Source organism: Plectropomus leopardus, chromosome 7, assembly GCF_026936395.1.
Source record: "Plectropomus leopardus strain MGB_pleo_1.0 chromosome 7, ASM2693639v1, whole genome shotgun sequence".
NCBI lineage: Eukaryota > Metazoa > Chordata > Actinopteri > Perciformes > Serranidae > Plectropomus > Plectropomus leopardus.
The window spans coordinates 27,299,115-27,318,883 of record NC_142182.1 but is presented as its reverse complement, the minus strand read 5'-3'; the positions used below and the strand labels follow the sequence as shown (position 1 = coordinate 27,318,883).

The 19,769-nt window shown below is 40.6% G+C and overlaps 2 protein-coding genes across 3 annotated transcripts in view; both read right to left on the bottom strand.

Moving 5' to 3' along the window:
* Positions 1–8,785, bottom strand: part of tubgcp6 (tubulin gamma complex component 6) — a 35,408-nt gene extending 26,623 nt beyond the window's left edge. The window contains exons 1-9 of the mRNA XM_042495406.2: positions 8,456–8,785; positions 7,035–7,840; positions 6,690–6,853; positions 5,270–5,483; positions 4,102–4,260; positions 3,509–3,630; positions 3,290–3,353; positions 3,079–3,188; positions 385–476 (exon numbers count right to left, since the gene is read on the bottom strand). Coding sequence (XP_042351340.2) covers positions 385–476; positions 3,079–3,188; positions 3,290–3,353; positions 3,509–3,630; positions 4,102–4,260; positions 5,270–5,483; positions 6,690–6,853; positions 7,035–7,820 — 1,711 coding nt within the window. The 5' untranslated portion in view covers positions 7,821–7,840; positions 8,456–8,785. The remainder of the gene's footprint in view (positions 1–384; positions 477–3,078; positions 3,189–3,289; positions 3,354–3,508; positions 3,631–4,101; positions 4,261–5,269; positions 5,484–6,689; positions 6,854–7,034; positions 7,841–8,455) is intronic.
* Positions 8,786–12,619: 3,834 nt separating this feature from the next.
* The window catches only part of plxnb2b (plexin b2b), a 153,161-nt gene continuing 146,011 nt past the window's right edge, over positions 12,620–19,769 (bottom strand). For both annotated transcript variants that reach the window (XM_042496046.2, XM_042496047.2), the window contains 5 exons: positions 18,651–18,798; positions 18,411–18,475; positions 18,154–18,229; positions 16,175–16,249; positions 12,620–15,609 (listed from right to left, as the gene is read on the bottom strand). In XM_042496046.2, the coding sequence (XP_042351980.2) occupies positions 15,505–15,609; positions 16,175–16,249; positions 18,154–18,229; positions 18,411–18,475; positions 18,651–18,798 (469 nt within the window). In that variant the 3' untranslated portion in view covers positions 12,620–15,504. The remainder of the gene's footprint in view (positions 15,610–16,174; positions 16,250–18,153; positions 18,230–18,410; positions 18,476–18,650; positions 18,799–19,769) is intronic.

Here is a 19,769-nt window from a genome sequence, read left to right as displayed (position 1 = left end):
TATAATAATTCAGCCAGTCCAGATTTGTCAAGGGCAATTACAGGAGAGAAATGTAAGAAAAAACTCATTTACTTCAGAAAATGTTTTGTTTCAGCCAGCATGGTGCACCAACTGAAGAGAATAAAGGAACATTATTTATTTGAGTCTGTCCCTGTGGCTTACAGAGCAGAGATGGCTCTGGTCTCCAAAGCTGTGGTAGCTGATTTTGTTTCCCACTGATTATCATCCAATAACTTCATGACATCCTTTATAGACACAAGGACAAATCCTACTAGGCAATAAAGGCTGTAATGAAATCTATTTTTTTCTGCGAGACAATCTGTCGGGCAGGCTTTTCATTTTCAGAACCTGCTGACTGAAGACGGCATGAGTACGTCATCTCACCTCTGAAGCCGAGATAGTCCTCGTTGACTTGGATCATGAATTCTCCGTAAACATCCCGAAACACGCCGCTATACACCCAGTCAGACACAAACCTGAGTGAAGCACAGTAAAAACTGTCAGGCCCTGTTTACACCTTGAATAAGGGCTGGAAATTAGTACAAGCCACTCGCCAAATACTAGTAAAATATAAAAGTTGCTGCTAGATCTGCTTAACTAACGAGGCAGAAAAACAATGGTAACCTATTACAAGGCTGGTAGACTGGGGAATCCATCAGCCACAGTGGCAGGTGGCCAAAAACTTAATTTCCAACCCTGTCTGGTATTAACATGCATCTTGGGGGATTGGATCATAAGTTGAAAGCTCAAAGTACAGATTGTGTTGTCAATGGGATTTGAGGTCCAATGGCTCAGACCACATTCTTTAAGCAGTGTCTTGGGCCAAATAAAAGCCCCACCTACTCAGCTGACCTCCTTGCTAATCCCACTCAAACTCCAAAAACAAATGTCTACAGCTGCCGCTTTGCAGGTTAGACGCAGCACTGGCCGACCGTCCCTGCAGTCGCCGTTCTCATGCAAACTGTCAGTTCAATGTCTGCCCAGTTAGCACCGGCTAACACAGCAGCATCTGTTAAACAGTCCTAAAAAAATCAGTCATTTTAGCCCTTATCGCACAGGACTAGTACTACCAGGGGACCTCTGGTAATTTGTTATCTTAATTCGGAACGAATCTGCAATGTCTGTAATTTGTCAAGTAAAAATTCTACAACTAATTTTCTACCAGAAGTCATGTGATGCCATTTTTTTCCCTGTTAAAGGGTTTTTTTAGGGGGTGTTTTTCCCAATCTGCTGTGAGGGTCCATGGACAGCGAGATGTCGTATGTTGTAAAGCCCTCTGAGGCAAATTGTGATTTGTGATATTGGGCTTTATGATAAACTAAATTGAACTGAATAATATGAGTACAGCATTAGTAGAATCTGCATCTCTGTGATTTGGGGTCATATTTAGGTTTTCTCTTTTCTCAGTGCCTTGATTCTGCCCCTTTCCCGGACAAAAGTTACAGAGGCGTCGTTGGCAATTATTAAAGAAAGTTTTGACAGCATTTTGGGTGCAGGAGGCTCATCTGGCTACACAGTAAAGAGACCCACTGGCATAAAAAGCAAACTCAAACTGTGGAGTGAAATCTCAAAAGATGAAATGGATGACGAGACCAGTGTTTGGCAGAATCAATTGTTTGTTTAATCCACACAGGTTAACAGTGTGTAGTTATTCTGTGTTTACAGAATGGATTTCTAAATGACTGTGTGCATCGTATCTGGGGGGTAATGTCAGTAAATTTGAGCAAAATAGAGATTTGCTTATCCTGAGCGAATCTGCCGCATGAAACACAGGCGATGGGGGGAGGGGGGGTTAATTTTTAAAGCACTAGGTCCCCTGCTAGAACTAGTCCTGTGTGAATAGGGCAGTTGTGTGGGCAGGTGGATTCTCAAATGTACCCGGCATGAAGCGCATACTCCTGCAACAGTGGTCTCCTAGCAGCAGGGGAGCGCAGTGACTGCCGGGTTGCACTTCACTCATAGTAAGCAGAACCAGAGGGAAGCAGAGGGAGGGGAGAGCGGGACGAGGAGGGGCTGAGCAAATCAATGCACTGTGCGCAGGTCTACAATCAAACGCAATTTTACCCAATTTAAAATATAAACAGCTGTGAGACTGCGTATAGCATGGCAAATCTCCCGCCAGTTAAAAACAACAATGCTTTTGGACCTTTTGAGTGGAAATGATGTATGCATTTACTTGCATATAGAGCAGGAAAGTAAGATCATATCACAAGTGGTCACTCTAATGCCGGCTGTGAACAGACAGACTTAAGCCTGCCCAAGGCAGGAATATCATGTCGTTCTGCCACCTCACCACTCTGAGTAAGACATGGGATTGCAAAATGGGGTGACAGTTGTCTAATCTTTAAGTTGGCATTGGAGCTAGTAACAGTGCAGAAACAGTTTCCATATAAAAGGGACAGCTGGAAGGACGGCACCATGGGCTGGACAGTTGTGACGTTTTGAATACATGTTATGTGTGTAACCGACTGCAGGAGACTTAAAAAGCAACTAGCAGCAGTTAACTCAAACAAGAACAGTGGCTGAAAATGTCCACAAAATGGGAAAGAAATGAGGTCCAGTACCTCCTTACCCTCTGAGCAGAGGGTAAGGATCAACTGCCATATACAGGGATGGTAAAAGATTGTTATTGGCATTTAATGCCACTGTTATTGTTTACAGGGCTGTCATTGTAAATGTTACATGTTACACTAAAGACAGATGCTGTTGTGTTACACGTCACGCCCCTTTTTTCTTCTGCCATGCAGACATGCTATCGAAAAATCACACACTGAAGCAGACGATGCTGCCGTTGTTTGTTCTGGGTAAAAATAAAAAAAAATGTGGCATAAAGAGGGGACTTCACAGTGGCCCTATGGTGGGGTCTCTGAGTAAAAAGGGCTTCAGAGCTTTCTTCTTTTGATTTGATCACCTAAGACACATATTAATACTCAGTCTAAACAGGCTCTCAGTCCTGACGATCCCTGAAAAACAGATCAATAGAGCAAGTTCTGCATATGAATGAAGTAAAGTCATGTCCTTGGGTTGTATCATTTTGTTTTGAGGACACATGCCAGTATGAGAAGCGTAGTCACTGACCGTGTATAGGGTTCACAGCTGCTCTTCAGCAGCGACAGCAGGACCGGATAGTTCTCATTGCTGCAGTTATTCTGTGCCTCATTGTACAGGTAGGACAGCAGTTTAACACCCTGAGGAGAGCCACATGGCACGGAGCTGACATCCCATCTGATAGGCTAAACACAGCAGTGACGGATGACATATTGCAGTTTGCAGATAAAAGAGTACTCACCACAGGGAAGGTAGCCTGTCCTGCACCCAAAGGCCCGTCGACGCAGCACAGTTCTGACAGATACCTAAGATTAAAAGAGAGCAGAGATTTTTTTGATCTGATGATATTTGCATCAAGGTCCTCTCGGACACGACTGCACTGTCGACTGGGTGAGGTTGAGGTTCAAAAGTGGGAAATTGACACCATTAACACATAAAGGGAAAAAAGGTCTGAACTCACCTTAGCTGGCGGCCCACTTTGCGGAAGAGGAAGCCAATAGTCAACAGGCTGAGGGCAGGTGGAGTGCTGAGAACACAAGCTCTGTAATAATGCAGATACTTACGCAGACCACCTGTAAAAGCCTAGGAGAAAAATATGTTAACTTTATTTTATTATGCAGGTGTAAAACCATGGGAATAGTGACTGTTACTTCAGCTTTGATTTATACTTTTGCAGTTTTTTTTTTACTTAATTTGGCTTCATGGTGTTGAATTTTGTTGGCTACAGAGTTTCCATTAACCTAAAACCCATAAACTCTTGAGTATTAAAACTAATTTATATATATATATATATATATATATATATATATATATATATATATATATATATATATATATATATATATATATATATGTGAATGAATTGTTTTTGTGCACTTGTGTTTGCAAACTCATATGTCTCAAACTGCTCCTTGCGGGACAAATAAAATATTTTGAATTGAATTTATGACCGCAACAATAGCAACAACAAAAGTCCTGGTATGAGTATGAGCAGGGAGGGGAGGTGTGAAATGTGAAGTCTCAACGGTATTAATGATGATTATGCAAACATACCTGAAAGACTAGGCCTTTTTTGTCAGCACTCTGCAGAGAAAAGCGACTAAGCCTCAAGTAGTAGGTGCCATACTGGGCCAGCTCCCCCAAGAGACGAGAGACACTTTCTGGAGAGGCTCCTGACACGCACACACCAGGTCTGACGTCAAACTGAACACTCTGGGAAGGAGATCACATATTTACAGACGGTGGACAAAATACAATGAGTAACTGTACAGTCTAATAACATCCAATAAAACAGCCCTGCAGCAAAGTCCGTCTTTGTGAAGCTTGTAATATTGAATTTCTGTTGAGGCAGTCGGACAGTGACCTCCACAGTGATTTCTATAGCCACGGGTTGTGGTGGTATTATTATTTTAGACCACGATACATAATCAAGTGTTTGTTATGTTGTCCTTCCCACGGTTGTTTTATGAGAACTGGAAATTCCTAGACAGGACCCTTCTGGGGCGACAGAAATAACACAGACAATATTTTGCAATCCAGCACAACACTGCCACAAAGCACAGCCTCAAAGATTACCTTTGAGTTTAATAAACGCCTCTCTTACAGTCTCAGCAAAACTTTTAAAATTATACGCCTTGCAGAAGTTGCAAGGGATGCAGGAGCATTGTATTAGATAGATTGTACAGCTGTTCATGATACATTGCGTCCACCTCTTCTACCAGCCTGCATGTTAATGACAGAGTGCCAGAACAAAAGGTGCTGAGGGAGTAAAAGACAGAACAAGGATTCAATTTATGTTGTAAATAACTATAATCTTTTGGGGATATAAAAACTTAATGGGAAACAATAAAGCAACAGAAGAGCTCTCCTGTGGTTTTTCTTTTTGGCATTAAGAAAATTTTCATTTGTTTCCTGGTCATTTAATGCATCTTGTCAGGCGACTGCTTGTGCTTGACACTGTCACTTTATTTCTTTTGTAGTTTTGAGGTAATATGCTTTTATAAGTCAACTGGGTTTGTTTATGCCACACAGGCACAGATTGGCCATTGATTCTGCTCTTAGTTTCTCTTCTCTGTTTTTTTTTTTGGTAATTGTAAGCTGTCACAGTGCTTTTATCACTTCATTCACGTTTATCACTTCAGTCTGACGGAGCCCTAAAACAACATATCAACTGCGTTTTATTGCATTTAAGAGGATCATAAATAAAGATAATGAAATGCACCTGGTTGAGAGGGAAGGTCGTGGACGCCACTCCGATCAAGACGTTGAGGAGGTCGAATACCAGTTGTGTCTGAGAGTCCAAGGGCAGCGGGAGAAGAGGAGAGGGGGTAGCAGTGCTGACCACCCTCATCTCCCCCTCCCACAGGCGATAGAGCTGGTCGAAGGCCTCCCTGCCTCCCTCTGTTAGATAGAGTGACTCTCTTTTCCCTGGTGGGCTAGTAGGAAAAAAATGTAAAATGTGGTACCGTGTTCCAGAGAGGGAGAGTGAAACTGATAACATTGGTAACTATAGGTTGAGCTCTCTAATACATTGTTGACTTTTTAAGTTATACTCCACGTGTTCCTTTTTAACTGCTTGTTTTGCTTTGCTTCATTTACACTAGTTATGTCAATCAATAGAAGTTTCCCAACAACTCTAAAAAATACTGAATTACAAGTCATTCAACAAGCAATAATGCCAAAGGTCAACTTGGGATAGGTATTTTTCATCATTTTCTGATATTTTACAGACTAAAAGATTAATCAGTTAATCAACAATAACTGACCAGTTGACTGACCTGCTGTTTCAAAAGAAGTTAAAACTTAGACTGGTCAACTAGTCCTAAAGTAAGAATCACTCAGAAAACAGTTCATCAGTTTGGATATTTTAATCTATTAGGTTAATCATTGTCACACAAATATTGCATATATTATAGGAACTATTTGAATTGATTGGTAACAATATTCTTGAGGAGAATAAATCTTTAGGAAACACGCCTGATTATTACAACCACATTTCAATTAGGTAAACGCAATAGTTTTACCCTGGAAACCTGGATCAACATCAGTTTTCTTGTGCCGCATTCAAACCCCTTTCAGAACTTGGAAATTAGTTTTGAAAAAGAAGTAGAGAGAAATTATTGGAAAGTTATTTTTAAAAATACATAAATAAAAAAAATATTAAAAAATAAAAATAAAAATTGGGAAAAATGTCAGTTTTTTTCAGGTTACTTCAGTGTTCATTGTTATTTTTCATGTATTGCAAATTTTTAGGTACCTTTTTACTTGTTTTTTTTAATATTTTTTTCATTTCTTGTTAAGCTGCTCATTGCCTTCACCCAATAAATTAAAAGAAATAAAGCCAATTTGCTCAGGTTTCAAATGGTTAAAATAATGACAACTTTAAAAATAACTTTAACCGACTAGTGTTATTGGTGCCAACTAGCAAAGGCAGCAACATTTAATTAATCTGTCAGCTAATTACCACGCACATCCCTATAATAAATCATGAAAACAATTGGTAGTTGCAGCCCCTACCAAGTAAAATAACTTTGTTTTGTAATTGTATTTCATGTGCTGCAGCTTGGTATAACTTTTCTCTGGAAAGTAGCTTGCTGTGCTAATGATCAACCTTTCAACAGCACAACTTAAGTGTCACTTACCAGCCAACAGATTCCCAACAGCGGCGTCTTCCAGGCTCAAACGTGCGGAGAGCTTCCCATATGTCAATGTCTGGAACAGGGCTGGTCTCTGACTGAGAGTCTGGAGTCAGGTTGGAAGCTGATTGGAAACCCTCATCCTCAGACTGATCTAAACATGGCGGGACCTGCACAGATGACAATCAAGCCTCATCATACATTTGCATATCACTGTGGTTTAAACCTAAATCAAACACAAATATGAACCCACTGGCATGTTAAATTGACCTGACTACATTACAAAACAACTTAAACAAAACACAATAAATTACATATTTTTACATAATAGAGTAAGATATAGTGTCATACCCTGATAGGAAGCCCAGTCACATCAATATTACTGGGAACAGGAGGCAGGTCCAGTCTTATGTCTATATCTGAAGTGCGAGTGTGCTGCAGTGCTCCAAACAGCGTCATCCTGGTCTCCCTCTCAAATCTTTCTTCCACATCTAATTTAGTTCTCAGAGCCAGCAGCCCTGTGCCCGGAGGGGCATCCATCAACCTCTGAGTCCCACACAAACTCTCCAGAGTTCCCCATTCCTCCCCACACACCAGACCCCATGCCCGGGCCTCTAGTCTCTGCAGCTCCTCACTCTGATAGCCCCAGGGTCGAGGCCTTCGCAGCACGGGCCTCTCTTGTCTCATGTAGTCCCTGCTGAAAGACTTAGCAGGTGGAGGCGCTGAACCAGCTAGATGTACCAAGAGCTCGAGGACTGCGTCTACTTCTGTCAGGCCGGAGGATGCTCCCTCCGGCAGCATCCCCAGCTGCTCCTCCAACCTCTCTGCCTCCTCTCGGCACCCTGCCACCCGCAAGTCAAAACATATCATCAGGACTTTGTTTTTGGGCGGTGTATTAGCTGGGGCACTCGGTCCTGAGGCAGACCCCTTGGTGCCATCTTGAAATAGCTTAGACAGCAGGGCGCCATAGGCACATTTCTTGAGAGCTCTGCGGAAACTTTCCCTTGAGACTCCACCCAGGGCACGGCGTTTCCATGACACCCCAGACAGGCTGCAGTCACACAGGGCACCCAGCAGCTCAGTGATGCTGCTGCTGTTGCAGCTGGACTTCAGGAAGTTGTTGGGGCTTGAGTACATGGTGGCACCGTTACCTCAGCCTGTATCAAGGAAATAAAATGAGATAACATTGTACATTTTCTCTGTTTTATTTAGAATTACCATAACGAGGAAACATTGCATGGCTGTCAGTATAATAAATAGGAATAAGTTTATGTGGTAAAATACTTTTATATAATCCTTTATTAGTCCCTCAATGGGGAAATAAGCGTTCTTACAGCAACAAGGTGTGTACAAAATAAGCAAGTAAAAAGAACAAGATAGTAGATAATAGTTTAAAAACAAAAAAACAAACGGGCAAAATAGTGAAAAACAAGTTGCAAACTCAGCTGTTTTTTTTTTTTACAAAATATTTACATTAACTGCACAAGGAAGATAACTGCACTTATAAAGTGCAATTGTAAAATAAAAGTTAAGCAAGATTTTAGGAACCAAACATGCTCGCAGTCCACTCAACAGGTCTATATCACTAGTTTTACTAAATGAAAAATAAACTAGACCAACAAATGAATGGCATCAGAGCAAGCTAACTGTAACTAGCTAAAGAATTAGCATGTTAGCCAACGTTAACTAAGTTACTGTATATCACACTGAATATCGAAACTGCCATTCCAGTTCCTTTGCAAGTCAAAACAGTGCTTATTCGGATTATTTACCCTCTGGAGGCGGCTTGTTTTCCGTCGTTTCAGACAATTTCCCATCCAGCCCAAAGTGACTTCTCTCAGTGCATGCTAACGTTTGTTGTTAGCAAGCCTCGCAGATCGACTAGCTATCCTGCAGAACTTGTGTGCTAAACAGGCAGAACCCAGTCGTTGGGTCCGCTACACAGCTCCCAAATATGTTTATTATTCGGCGGTTTCTTATTCCAGTAAACTTATGCCAGTAAATATGCTGTGAAGTTATTGTTATTGTGGCTACATGTTAGCTAGATGCTTGAGACGCTTAATTCATCTTTCATCATCTACCGCGGGCCTTCGACTAAATCAGAGTCCATCCCTTTGAATGTGATTGGTCAATAGAAAGTTTAGACTCCGGTGATTGGCTAAAGAGGGTTGGGAAAGGACCACGCTGATTGGGCAATCGTGCAAGTCGATCACGGGACGCTATGTTGCATTCAGGTGATACGGGAAAAATACAAACCAGCTTCCTCCCGTGTGTGCCAGTTTTTACAAACACTATCAACAAGACACCACACAGAATTTACTGATAATAAGCATGTTTTCATCTGTAAGGCGGGGCTTTATAAACACACGCGCTCGCAGAATATGCTCTCTCCATTTCCTTTGATTGAATATGCCAACCTGTAGTAAGTCGTCAGGCATCAGCAGGCAGGTAAGGCAGCACTCCATGAAGTCTCCAGCGAAGCGCCATGCGTAATTACGCACTGGTTTAGCTCAGTAATTTGCAGGATGTGTTCAACTGTATTTGTTTTGTTTATTTATTATGGTGTGAATAGGTTGCGCTGACTGCTGTTGCAAACCAAATTGCCCCTCGGAGACAATAAAGACTTCGTAATCTAATCTAATCTAATCTAATCTAATCTAATCTAATCTAATCTAATCTAATCTAATCTAATCTAATCTAACTTTGTTCACATTAATTGTATCCGCAAATGTACATTGGAGGAGTTTTAGGTGGTCGTTGGAGCTACATTCAGTGCCTATACTGGCCATGATACCCAAAGTTTAGGCTGTATCATGCAAATATGTAGCCTATACAAGTGAAGTTAAAATGAATCAGTGTTTCAAAGTAAAGTGGATTTTTGTCCCTCATCTCTTACACTGGAGTTGCGTCAGGTATGGGATCTTTTCATTGCCAATATGAACAGGAGAAATGATTACAGCAAATATACTCTTCTGTGTACCTGGATATGAGAATATTGTTGTAAAACAGACTCTGGGAAAAAAAGTGAACCTATCCTTTTATCTTTCCACAGCACCATGGTATGACAAACTAGGTACACAGCCGGGTGATTTTTAATGGGCTGCAGGTGTTCTTAGCTGTCAGATCCAATTTCTTTAAATTCTTTAAAGGATTTTCTCTGGGTTTTTTTTTACAGGATTATTAGCAGAGGAGGTGTATGGTGTCAGTAGTTGAAGTGGGCTAAGTGTGTAAATACCCATATATGAAGAGTTCAACAAATAGGACATTTTACTTTAAGCTGCATTGCATGTTTTAATTGAGCTTGGAACTAGGTTTAAGTACTATTTTATTTTTTTTGTATTTCATTGTAACAGTTACAATGCCACTTATTTGATTTTGAATATCCCATACCAGTACATGCACTCAGGTGTTTTAAATACAACTAGCAACTGTTTTCTTTAATGTGGATATATATGTATATTGTGTATGTTAATATGAAAGTATGCTTAAATTGCACTGCTTATTTCTGTGCACAGTTGTCCTAAAAAAAAAAGAGCTTGATTTTAGTTAAAATAAAAACTATTTAAATAGACTATTCAATGAATGAGTAAACTAAAGGAAAATGAGAGCAGATTAATGGTGGAGACAATTTTTTATTGTACCTCAAGTTAATTCATATAGCTGTAGCCGAAGTGCACAGATATATTGTCTTCCAAAGCACAACAATGCACAACCCACTGACAGGATTTTATAATATTTTAATATTTGTTGCTTGTAATTTTGCCGCTCCTAGAGAACAATTTTCTTTAGATAAATCTGCCTGATCTCTCTTGCTGGTCCATTAAACTCAGCTGTTGAAAGAGAGACCACAGCTGATTTAACTGCCTGCTGATATGGCCTGGGTCTCTCTAGTGTAAAGAACTTTAAATTCAAACCACTCTCAAATCATGCAGTTCCAAGTCTGTTAAAAAATGCAAGCCGGCCTAACAGGATATTTTAATTTGCTCCACGGTTGTTACTGAGCTTAGTGAGCCCGAGAATCAGTTGTTTTTAGCTTTTAAATTATTCATCAGAACAACTGTTTAAAATGACACCACACCATCATTGTTTTTATTTTCACCAAGTCTTCCTCCTCCTCTTTCCCTTAGGCGGAGGAAATCAAAGCCAAATCTCATTAGAAGGTTTGAAACATGTGGAAGTGAAACGCAACCTGCTGGTAAACACAACCATCTCCTGCTGAAGGAGAGGCTGGCTGCTGTGTGTGAAGCATCACAGGCAGGAGAACAGAAGCCAGCAACATGCAGATTTTAACCCAATTTCTTGTAGGAAACCCTGCAAAGACTTAAAATCATTATTTCTAGTGTGCAGTGTCATGGATTTCTAGACATTCAAGGGCATAGATATTTAGAAATCTTATCACAAGTGCAGCAAGTAATGATGACTTACAAAATGATGTAAGCTGCTTGTCTTAATAGAAATATAAAGTACAGTATTTCCTTTGATTTTCCACCAGTGATCAAGGATAGTGTACAAGATGCAATGCTTGCGATAATCAAGTGTAATCACTCTTGCTTTGGCAGCAGCCCTTGAAGTTGTTCTATCTGTTGCTGCATCAATGATCTGCTCAGTTAGCGGACAGCCTGCGCAGGCCTCTGGTCTGTCTTTGATATCCCCACCCTGCGTCGGGGTTTGTTAAGCAGTCAGATGAGGCAATTTTGCCTTTCATCTTTCTTTTCTCCAATTTCATTTTTAGCTGTCAGTACTTAATTAATGTTTTCGCAGCAATTTTTCAACCTTCACTGCCGATGACAGAGATGCTGTGCGGCTATTTACATTATCAACTCGTTTCATGAAGTCAGACCTTTGCTTCTCGTCTGTATGCTGAGGCGTGTGACAGGAACCTGATGTGGCATTTGGGGGAAAAGGCATCAGCCATCATCATCATGGGAGTGTGTTGCATATGATGCTATCAAGAAAGTAGTTTGGGGTCATAATGTGCACAAATATCTGGAGAAAACTGTCATGTTCAAGCACAGGGCCCTCTCTGTTAAGTGATTGGCTGCGGGGACATAGCACCAAATTCTGGGCTATGCATAAGATCTCTCTGAGCCCCCTGCCCTTCTTCTCTTGATCCATGTCTCTCAAGCACCTTTTGGATTTTTTTTTTTACTAAGTCTGTTTGCTTCTTTACCCTTCTTTTTTTTCTTTTTTTTTTTAACCCAATTTCCCTTTCTTGGGGAAAGGCATGAACGGTGTTCATTTGTGCTTCAGCAGCAAAAGCAGCCACTAGCCCTTTTTACACTGAGATCGTGTTAAACAGCCACTAGTCCTTTATTTCCACCGCCTTTGCAGTTTTACACAGAACTGAACAAAAGGGTCATTATGTCGCTCCAGTGTGTGATTTTAGACAGCATGCCGGCATAGCGGAGGCAAATGAGGTGTAACGTTTAATGGACTAAACCATTTTGCACCTTTAAGGGGTGAGAGGGGCCTCAGAGAGCTTCCACTATTTTTTAAACTGATGTATTCACACAGTTTTAGTTCAGTTATGGCACTACTTACTTAAAGGTTTTTTTAAAATGCAAACAAAACCAAATTTTTAATTTCAGGCTTTTTGACCCCCCCCCCCCCATTGGGGTCCTAGGTAATCAATTCTACTTTTCCCCAACTACCACGTTCTTGATTGGCTGGATCAAATAAGAGATCATTTTTGTAAATCCACCGATTACTCCTGCCTATGTGAAGGCTCTTTGGTGACTCTGTGGGCAGTGTAATGAGCTGCATAAATACCACAGACTTACAGCAAGGATTCAGCTCAATTTAACAAGAAACTGGCTACCTGTGGCAAGTGTTACTCTATCACCCAAGGTGATTTTGACTCATGCAATATGCATGAGAGGTGAGTGTTCAATTGAAGCAAATCAATATTCTAAAAGTGAAAGAAACACAAGCAGATATGAAGGGCGTATATGTCTCTGAGTTTATTCACGGAGGAGTGTATGATGAAATCTGTGGGTAACTGCTCCGTCCACACACAACCTTTGTAAAGTTAAGTTCATCCAGTACAACCAGATCAGGTATAAGATCGAGAATCTTCTGAGCTGCCTTGGATGTGGGAGGAAAAACGTTGGCTTCCATTAATTAATGGTCCTGCACTTAAAATGGAGTGTCCCGGTTTCTTTTATCTTTACAGCACATTCACAAGTTTGAAAATGGAAAAAAGTCTCGACAACTGCACAAACAGCTTTTTTTTTTTTCTTATTTTTTGTTTTTTGTCCCAGGACTCAATGCATAGGATTATACAGTTAGAATACAGTATTTCAACATGTTTTACAAAGATTTATATGGTATAGGAAACAAATAAAAATAATAACTGCACAGCAGTAAGAAAAGTCATTTGTCGAGTATAGATAGTCATTTATCGTACACACTGTGGAATAGCTTAGAAACACAGGGCGAAAAAAAAAATCAACACCGTAGGAACAATTTTGCGCTATATTCAATCTACAGAAGAACACCCTTTTGATTTCAGACTAATTTAGGAATGCCAGACATTTTCAAGGGAAACCCAAATCACATTGGCCACATTGTTTTACATTTATTCATTTTGGCCTTTTGCCGTAGCCACCAAAGTCCTACTAAGCACACGCCACAGACACCCAAAGAAAATGCACACATCGAAACTGCAACCAGAAAAGAAATCATACTGAAATGTCTTCAGCCTATTGGCACGCAGATGGCTGCAGCAGGGCATCTAGCATTTTAGACAGCACACATAATATCACAAGTCCAAATACATTGCTGTGTCTATAGCACTATCGTCATCATAATCACCTACCAATAGAATAATTTAGAAACAATATATATGTATCATCCTATTCAATAAGGCACATGTTTGGTTAAAGAAAGGCTCTGAAAGAAGCTTCTTGCATCAACTCTGTCAGTGAGAGAGGAGTCAGCAGTAAACAACAGCGGAGACAAGGATGGAGTCTGCAGTCGGCATGCAATTAAGATCAAAAGCCTCCCCTGCTGATTCCATTATACAGAGTGCCACTCTGCACTGCGCCGAGTGGGCAGTGCCAAGTGCTGTTGGTCGGGATGCCAGGGTGCCATGCTGAGACAGCAGGCAGGCAGGCAGGCTCGAGGTCTGTGCAAACCTCTCTCTTAGCCAAGGCAGGAATCGTTAACATTCTGGGGTCTCTGGAGCTCGTTATGCTCTGTCAACTACACACATCCATGATCAGATACAGGGAGTACAATTAAATCATCTGTCAACGGCAAAAACCTACAATTTAGGGATGAAGCGTGGTGGCGTTTAATGGCCCGAGAAACATCAAACCCTCATTCCTACCCTGTCGACACCTCGGCTCTGACACTGCAGCAAATCAACATTTCAATTACAGTTATGTACATGATTGAATCTGACCTGCCCAACATCACACAAAAGGCTAAAACCACTGCAATTTGTTGAAAACATACCATTTAAGTACCAACTGTGTGTGTAGCAGGTAATTAACATCAGCAATGCGCTATTTCATAGCTTTAGAGGCAGAATGCTTGATAACTATTTGGAACATTAAAAGAGTAATACTAAAAGAAATGGCACTAAAAATCATGAACACTAACAATGCATGAGTCCATTTGGAAAATCTCTCAAACATATTGCTGAATTGCTACTGTATGTGAATACATTTAGTACGCTAATGTGACTGTCTGCTGTGGCTTGTGGTGTTCTGACATTATTGCAGGGCTAATATGAGTGACATGGCTCCATGGCAGAATAAAAGTTGCTTGTTGCGCAAAAAGAAAATTTTATAGCAAAGAAAATTACCCACAAACAGTAGTTAACTGAAATGTCTTTACATAACTTTGAAATGTCCTTCTGTGCTTTAGTTGAAGTGGAATGTATCATGGCACTGTACAATAAAGGGAGACAGACTGTGCTATTATCGATTTCCACCAGCACAAATGGCAATCCAACTTCAAGCAAATCTGAGTCAAAAGCAAATTATTTAACTCAAACTACTGGTGACCTGTCAGTCATATGAGCCTGTACATTGCTAGATTAACCGGTGTCCTTGTGAGGACCCTTTGGTCTCTGTCAAAAAGCTCGGTGAGAGCACAGGCTCCAGTGTGTCACTGGGTATAGGGGGGGTTCAAATGACAGAAAGCAGGCGTCCCTTCACCCTCACGCCTGACAGTAGGCATCCTGTGTGTGCACACACATTCCCACACATTCACACACAAACGCACGCTCTTGTTCACATGTTGGACTTCACACTGACATCTACGCACACACAGGCTAATAAAAACACTATCCGCACCACAAGGTGATCCATTTAAAAAGATATTTTTTCCTTATAAAGCTTTCCGCATAAAGACTGCACAATAAAAAAAATATATAATACAATTCTTAAAACCTTTTCTAGACACAAAGAAATTGAACATCTGATTATCGCCTGTGCCAGTGCTCCACCGAGGGGCTTAATTCTCAGAGCGAGGTCCACCGCGCTGCATTGTGGGAGCAATATTCAGTGAAGCATGAGTGAGCGCGCAGACCTTTAAGGTTTGGCAAGTGAGCTTTAAGGCGTACCTATGACAGTGTAACCCATCACTTTCTTCCCCTTTTTGCTCTCTATCTGCATTTCATTAGTCCCTGTTACTCCACAGTACAGAAAATTGTTCCAAGGCCAGAGCTGTACAATATATACGCCCACATGGGTCCCTTCTCACCTTTCCTTATTTCCATGTTTTATTCTCTAAAGAAAGAAAAAGCCCCTGTAGTCACTGGCGCTATCCTACATTCCCCTCCCTCCCTCCGTCCGTCCCTCTGCTCGGTGGGTTAGAGATCAGTCACTTTGTTTTCCAGGGCGGCTGCTATCTGCTGGAGCCGCAGGGTCAGTTGTTTACTCTGGGCAGCTGGGTCCTCGTCTAGGGATGAGATGATCTGAAAGTGGGATGGAAGATGGAAGGACAGCAATGGAGGAGAATGAGGAAGAAGTCGGGAAATGATAAGCAAAGAGAAAGAGGAGAAAGAATTGGGCAGAGAGGGGCAAAAGAGCAATGTTGGGGAAGCGGAGAAACAAGGACGGGGGAGATGGTGAGAGAATGCGCACAGGACAAAGAGAAAGAAAAAGGGCGGAGAGTGGGAGGAGAGGATGGTGTTATTTGACATCAACAGTCACGTCATATAAGCTGTTATTGTTTGCGAGCCACACTTAGGGGAGACTGACAGCCCCATTTGTTTATCCAACTTGTTCATTAGGTTTTGTTTATCCCCTTTTCGTGACCTCAAGTGGCAATGCACAATGGACGCTTAAAAATCAATTCCCAGAGCAATTTTCCAATTCACATCCCACCGAAATGCTTTCAATTAAAATTTCATACAATCACTCTTCTGGCATATCAAGAGTGAAGAGAGAAAAAAAGGAAAAGCAATAATATAGTGGGCAGTAGTGCATTCAGCGGAATAGCCTCCTTTGGGTGTGATAGGAAAGAGAAGGGCCTCTTACCCCGTCATAGTATTTGCTGGCGTACTGGTAAAGCTGATGGAGAGCCACTTGTGTGTTCAGTTTGTCTGTGTGAGACTAGAGAACATAAATGACAATTTAAGGTTAAAGAGAGAATGTAACTAAACCATAAAACTGCAGAGAGGTGAATGAGTAATGCACAGTCCTTCTTTATAAAAAAAAGCTTCTCATAGAGGCAATACACACACACAAACACAAATCTTTGCAAAGAAGACTGCTATTATTATCTTTTGTTTACACTCAGACATCAAAGTTATAATCTATGAGATTTTTATTTAATAAAACACAGTTTTTAGTACTGTTTATGGTCTACATTTTTTCTGCAGGATCACTATTAGGCAACACCCTTAAGTCAGTTAGTCTTTCTGGGTTCAGACACATAAATTATAAATCATAAAATTTAGCAAACAATTACGTATATAATACACATTTAAATCACACTGCACACACAAAAATCCATCGAATATTAGATACCACTAACAAAAGAATCAGCAACAAGATTAATCATTTATTGTTCCTTTATACAGTTCATTGGATTAAATAGTCTTTTAAAGGTCTTTTGTGTAGGATTTAGTGGTATTTAGCAGTGAGGTCACAGAACTGAAAAGTCGTTAGTATGTCAAGCATGTAGGAGAACTACGGAGGCCGATGCACAAAACACGAACAGACCCTATCTAGAGTGAGAGTTTTAAGTTGGAAGTTGGCTTTTCTGGGCTACTGCAGAAACGACACAGCAGACTCCGTGGAGGATATAAACTGCTAATTCTAAGTTAACAAAAAGGTACGAAAACATGATCCCTCATTTCTGGCAATAATAAACTATTTTCTCTTAAATCCTCAACACTAGACCTTTAAAGTTTTCTTAAAGGCAGCTCTGGTATTTATTTTATTAATATGATTTGGTTAGGAGTTCCTGTAGCTCTTCTGTAAATTACTATTTAGATTTTAGGAAATTTTTCCTCGGCCTCAGGAGTAAGAAATATCCTAAACTGGTCTGTCTTGCCAGATAAATATGATCACCACACTAGCCTACTTGATCAATAAAATACTATGGTTTCTTGTTATTAAAGACATTGGATTATAATCTGTTCTCTATATTCTAGTGTTTTGAAAAATATTGATTTATTGACAATTCTGAATTCTGAATATATTACAAACAGTTACTAGTATAATATAATACCAATTTTCTGTAGTAATCGACACACCGGTACCAGCTGCGCTTTCTTGCTCTCTCTTTATGTTAATGTTTGCTACATTCATTCTGCTGTTCACTGCCACTAAACAAGAAAATTCTTCATTGTCATGTTATGGCCTTGTTATGTTTAGCTTTTGAAAATATTACTTATTGTCAAATATTTTAAGGTACTGAATCAAAGTTAAAAATTCAAGTATTCTGGCAGCGTTGGTGGCGGCATCCACCATCACCGTGATGAATGTAAATTGCCTACCTTTGCAAGGGATTAAAAGGAAACTAATTTTATCTAATTGATATCTGTCTCACTGTTTACTGTTCACTCTCCTACATCCCTATAACAACTGTATTAATCTACTGCTCATGCACACCGAACTTGAGAATACTTAATTAGCTGTTAGATGAAGAGCTGCAGACACTGAGCTGCACACCTCCACCTCCTCAGCAGTGTAACCAACTCCTGTTACTGTTCCCTGTTGTTGAATGCAGCATGAAAACAGATCAACAGTAACTTGTGGCATTATGGAAAATTATTGATGGACTTTTTGATAAAAACACTACTTTGAATAGCTGAACTGTAAACAATACACTAGTTTCTTTCCTTCTGTATTTCCGGTGAAGTAGCTGCTGATAGAGGTTTTTGAAACTCATTTGCTGTTACCACGGTAACCATGGCTGTTGCCTAATCAACACGGAATTGATATCTCTAAGGATTATAACTTTTATAGCAGAGAAATTTGGCACAGAAAATGACAGTTGTGTTTCTCACCCGCGACACCTCTGCCAGATGAGTGTTCATGTCCTGATCACTGACGGGGACCATCTGCCTGATGCCCTTGTAGTAACTACACACACACACACACACACACACACACACACACACACACACACACACACAGAGAGGAGACAATAGGTGGTAATGACTACATTATATAATTGTTATTGACAAATCTTTTAAAAGAAGCATTTAAACTGAAATGTAAACAACAGATCAACAGAGTATTGTAAGGTGCTGATGGGACTTACTCGTCCACCATCTTCTTGTAGGTGGAGATCTCCTTTGCATAGAGTAGTTTGTTACTTGGAGAGTCCTAGAGAAAAAAAGCATTGGCACTTTAGACTGATTGACCTATGACATTCCTCTTCTCACTCCCTTTTACTTCTCATGTAGCCCACTTTGTTCTCATCATCTTTGCCTGTTCTCCCATCTTCCCTCTTACTCTTTGACCTCACACCCTCCCCCTTTTTCTTCCTGTTCCCACTCACCCGGCTGAGTTTGTGCTCACTCTTGGTGCAGGCATCCATGAAAGTCTGGGCGATGACAGAGAGTGAGGCGTCCACCACTTCAGACACATGGACGTCGAAGGTGAAGTGGGGATTCTTGAGGATGTTCACCCAGAACCGCAGAGGAAGGCTGCACAGGAAGGGAAAAGGGCATCATCACAGATGTTTTCATTATTATTGCTCCAGAATTGTGGGAAAATCTCATCATCTAAATCACGACTATGAATTCATTTGAGTCAGGGAGGGATTCCATGTGTGAGAGCACTTGTCTGGGGTGCAATCGCGTGCAGTACGAGATAATAACAGGGATGGAGAAAGGCCTTTTTTGTAGATGTCAGTTTATTCAGAACAATACTCTGGACTGTCAGTTCACATTACTATTTCATATGATACTGACCTCTCGGAGAGTCATCAGGTGTAAAAGAAATGAAAAGAAACATATAACCTCAGAAGACTTTTTTTATTAATAATAAAAGGGGTCTAGGCCGAGCAAAAGTCAATGATGCTTGTCCTCTCTAACAAACAGTGATTAGAAACGCTAAAGTAACACCAAAACTTTGACCTTTCAAGTTTGTGTGCAACCTAACAACCTCGAGCAGTGACTACATAATGTAACACTCTAGTACGCTTGCTAATTTCCCCTCTGAGCAGGAAAACTCGTGGTCTTTACACTTCTTTCGAATCTCATGTCAGTGAATTCAAAGCACACCAAAAATACAGTCATTTCCAAAAACATGATCAGTGTGAATGCCCCACCATCTGAGACATGAAGCGCACACCGTGTAAAATTCATACTGGTTTGGTAATATCTCCGGGGAAAGCTGCACTGAGAACACAATAGAAGCATAAAAATAGCAATGTTGCTATAATCACAGAATTAAATTAGCTTGGGACATAATTACCATGTTTGTTTGTTGTTGTGCCTCATACACACATTCATATTTAATACATGGCCCTCAGTTGATTTGATAAACAGAACGGGTGGATGCAGAATGTGGTGTGGAGTGTAGTAAGTAATTAAATCGCTCATCTCCTGTCCTTGTGTGGGTGCTCTCTTGCCAGCCTTACGTCAATCACTGGCATCTACATGCAACACGTTGT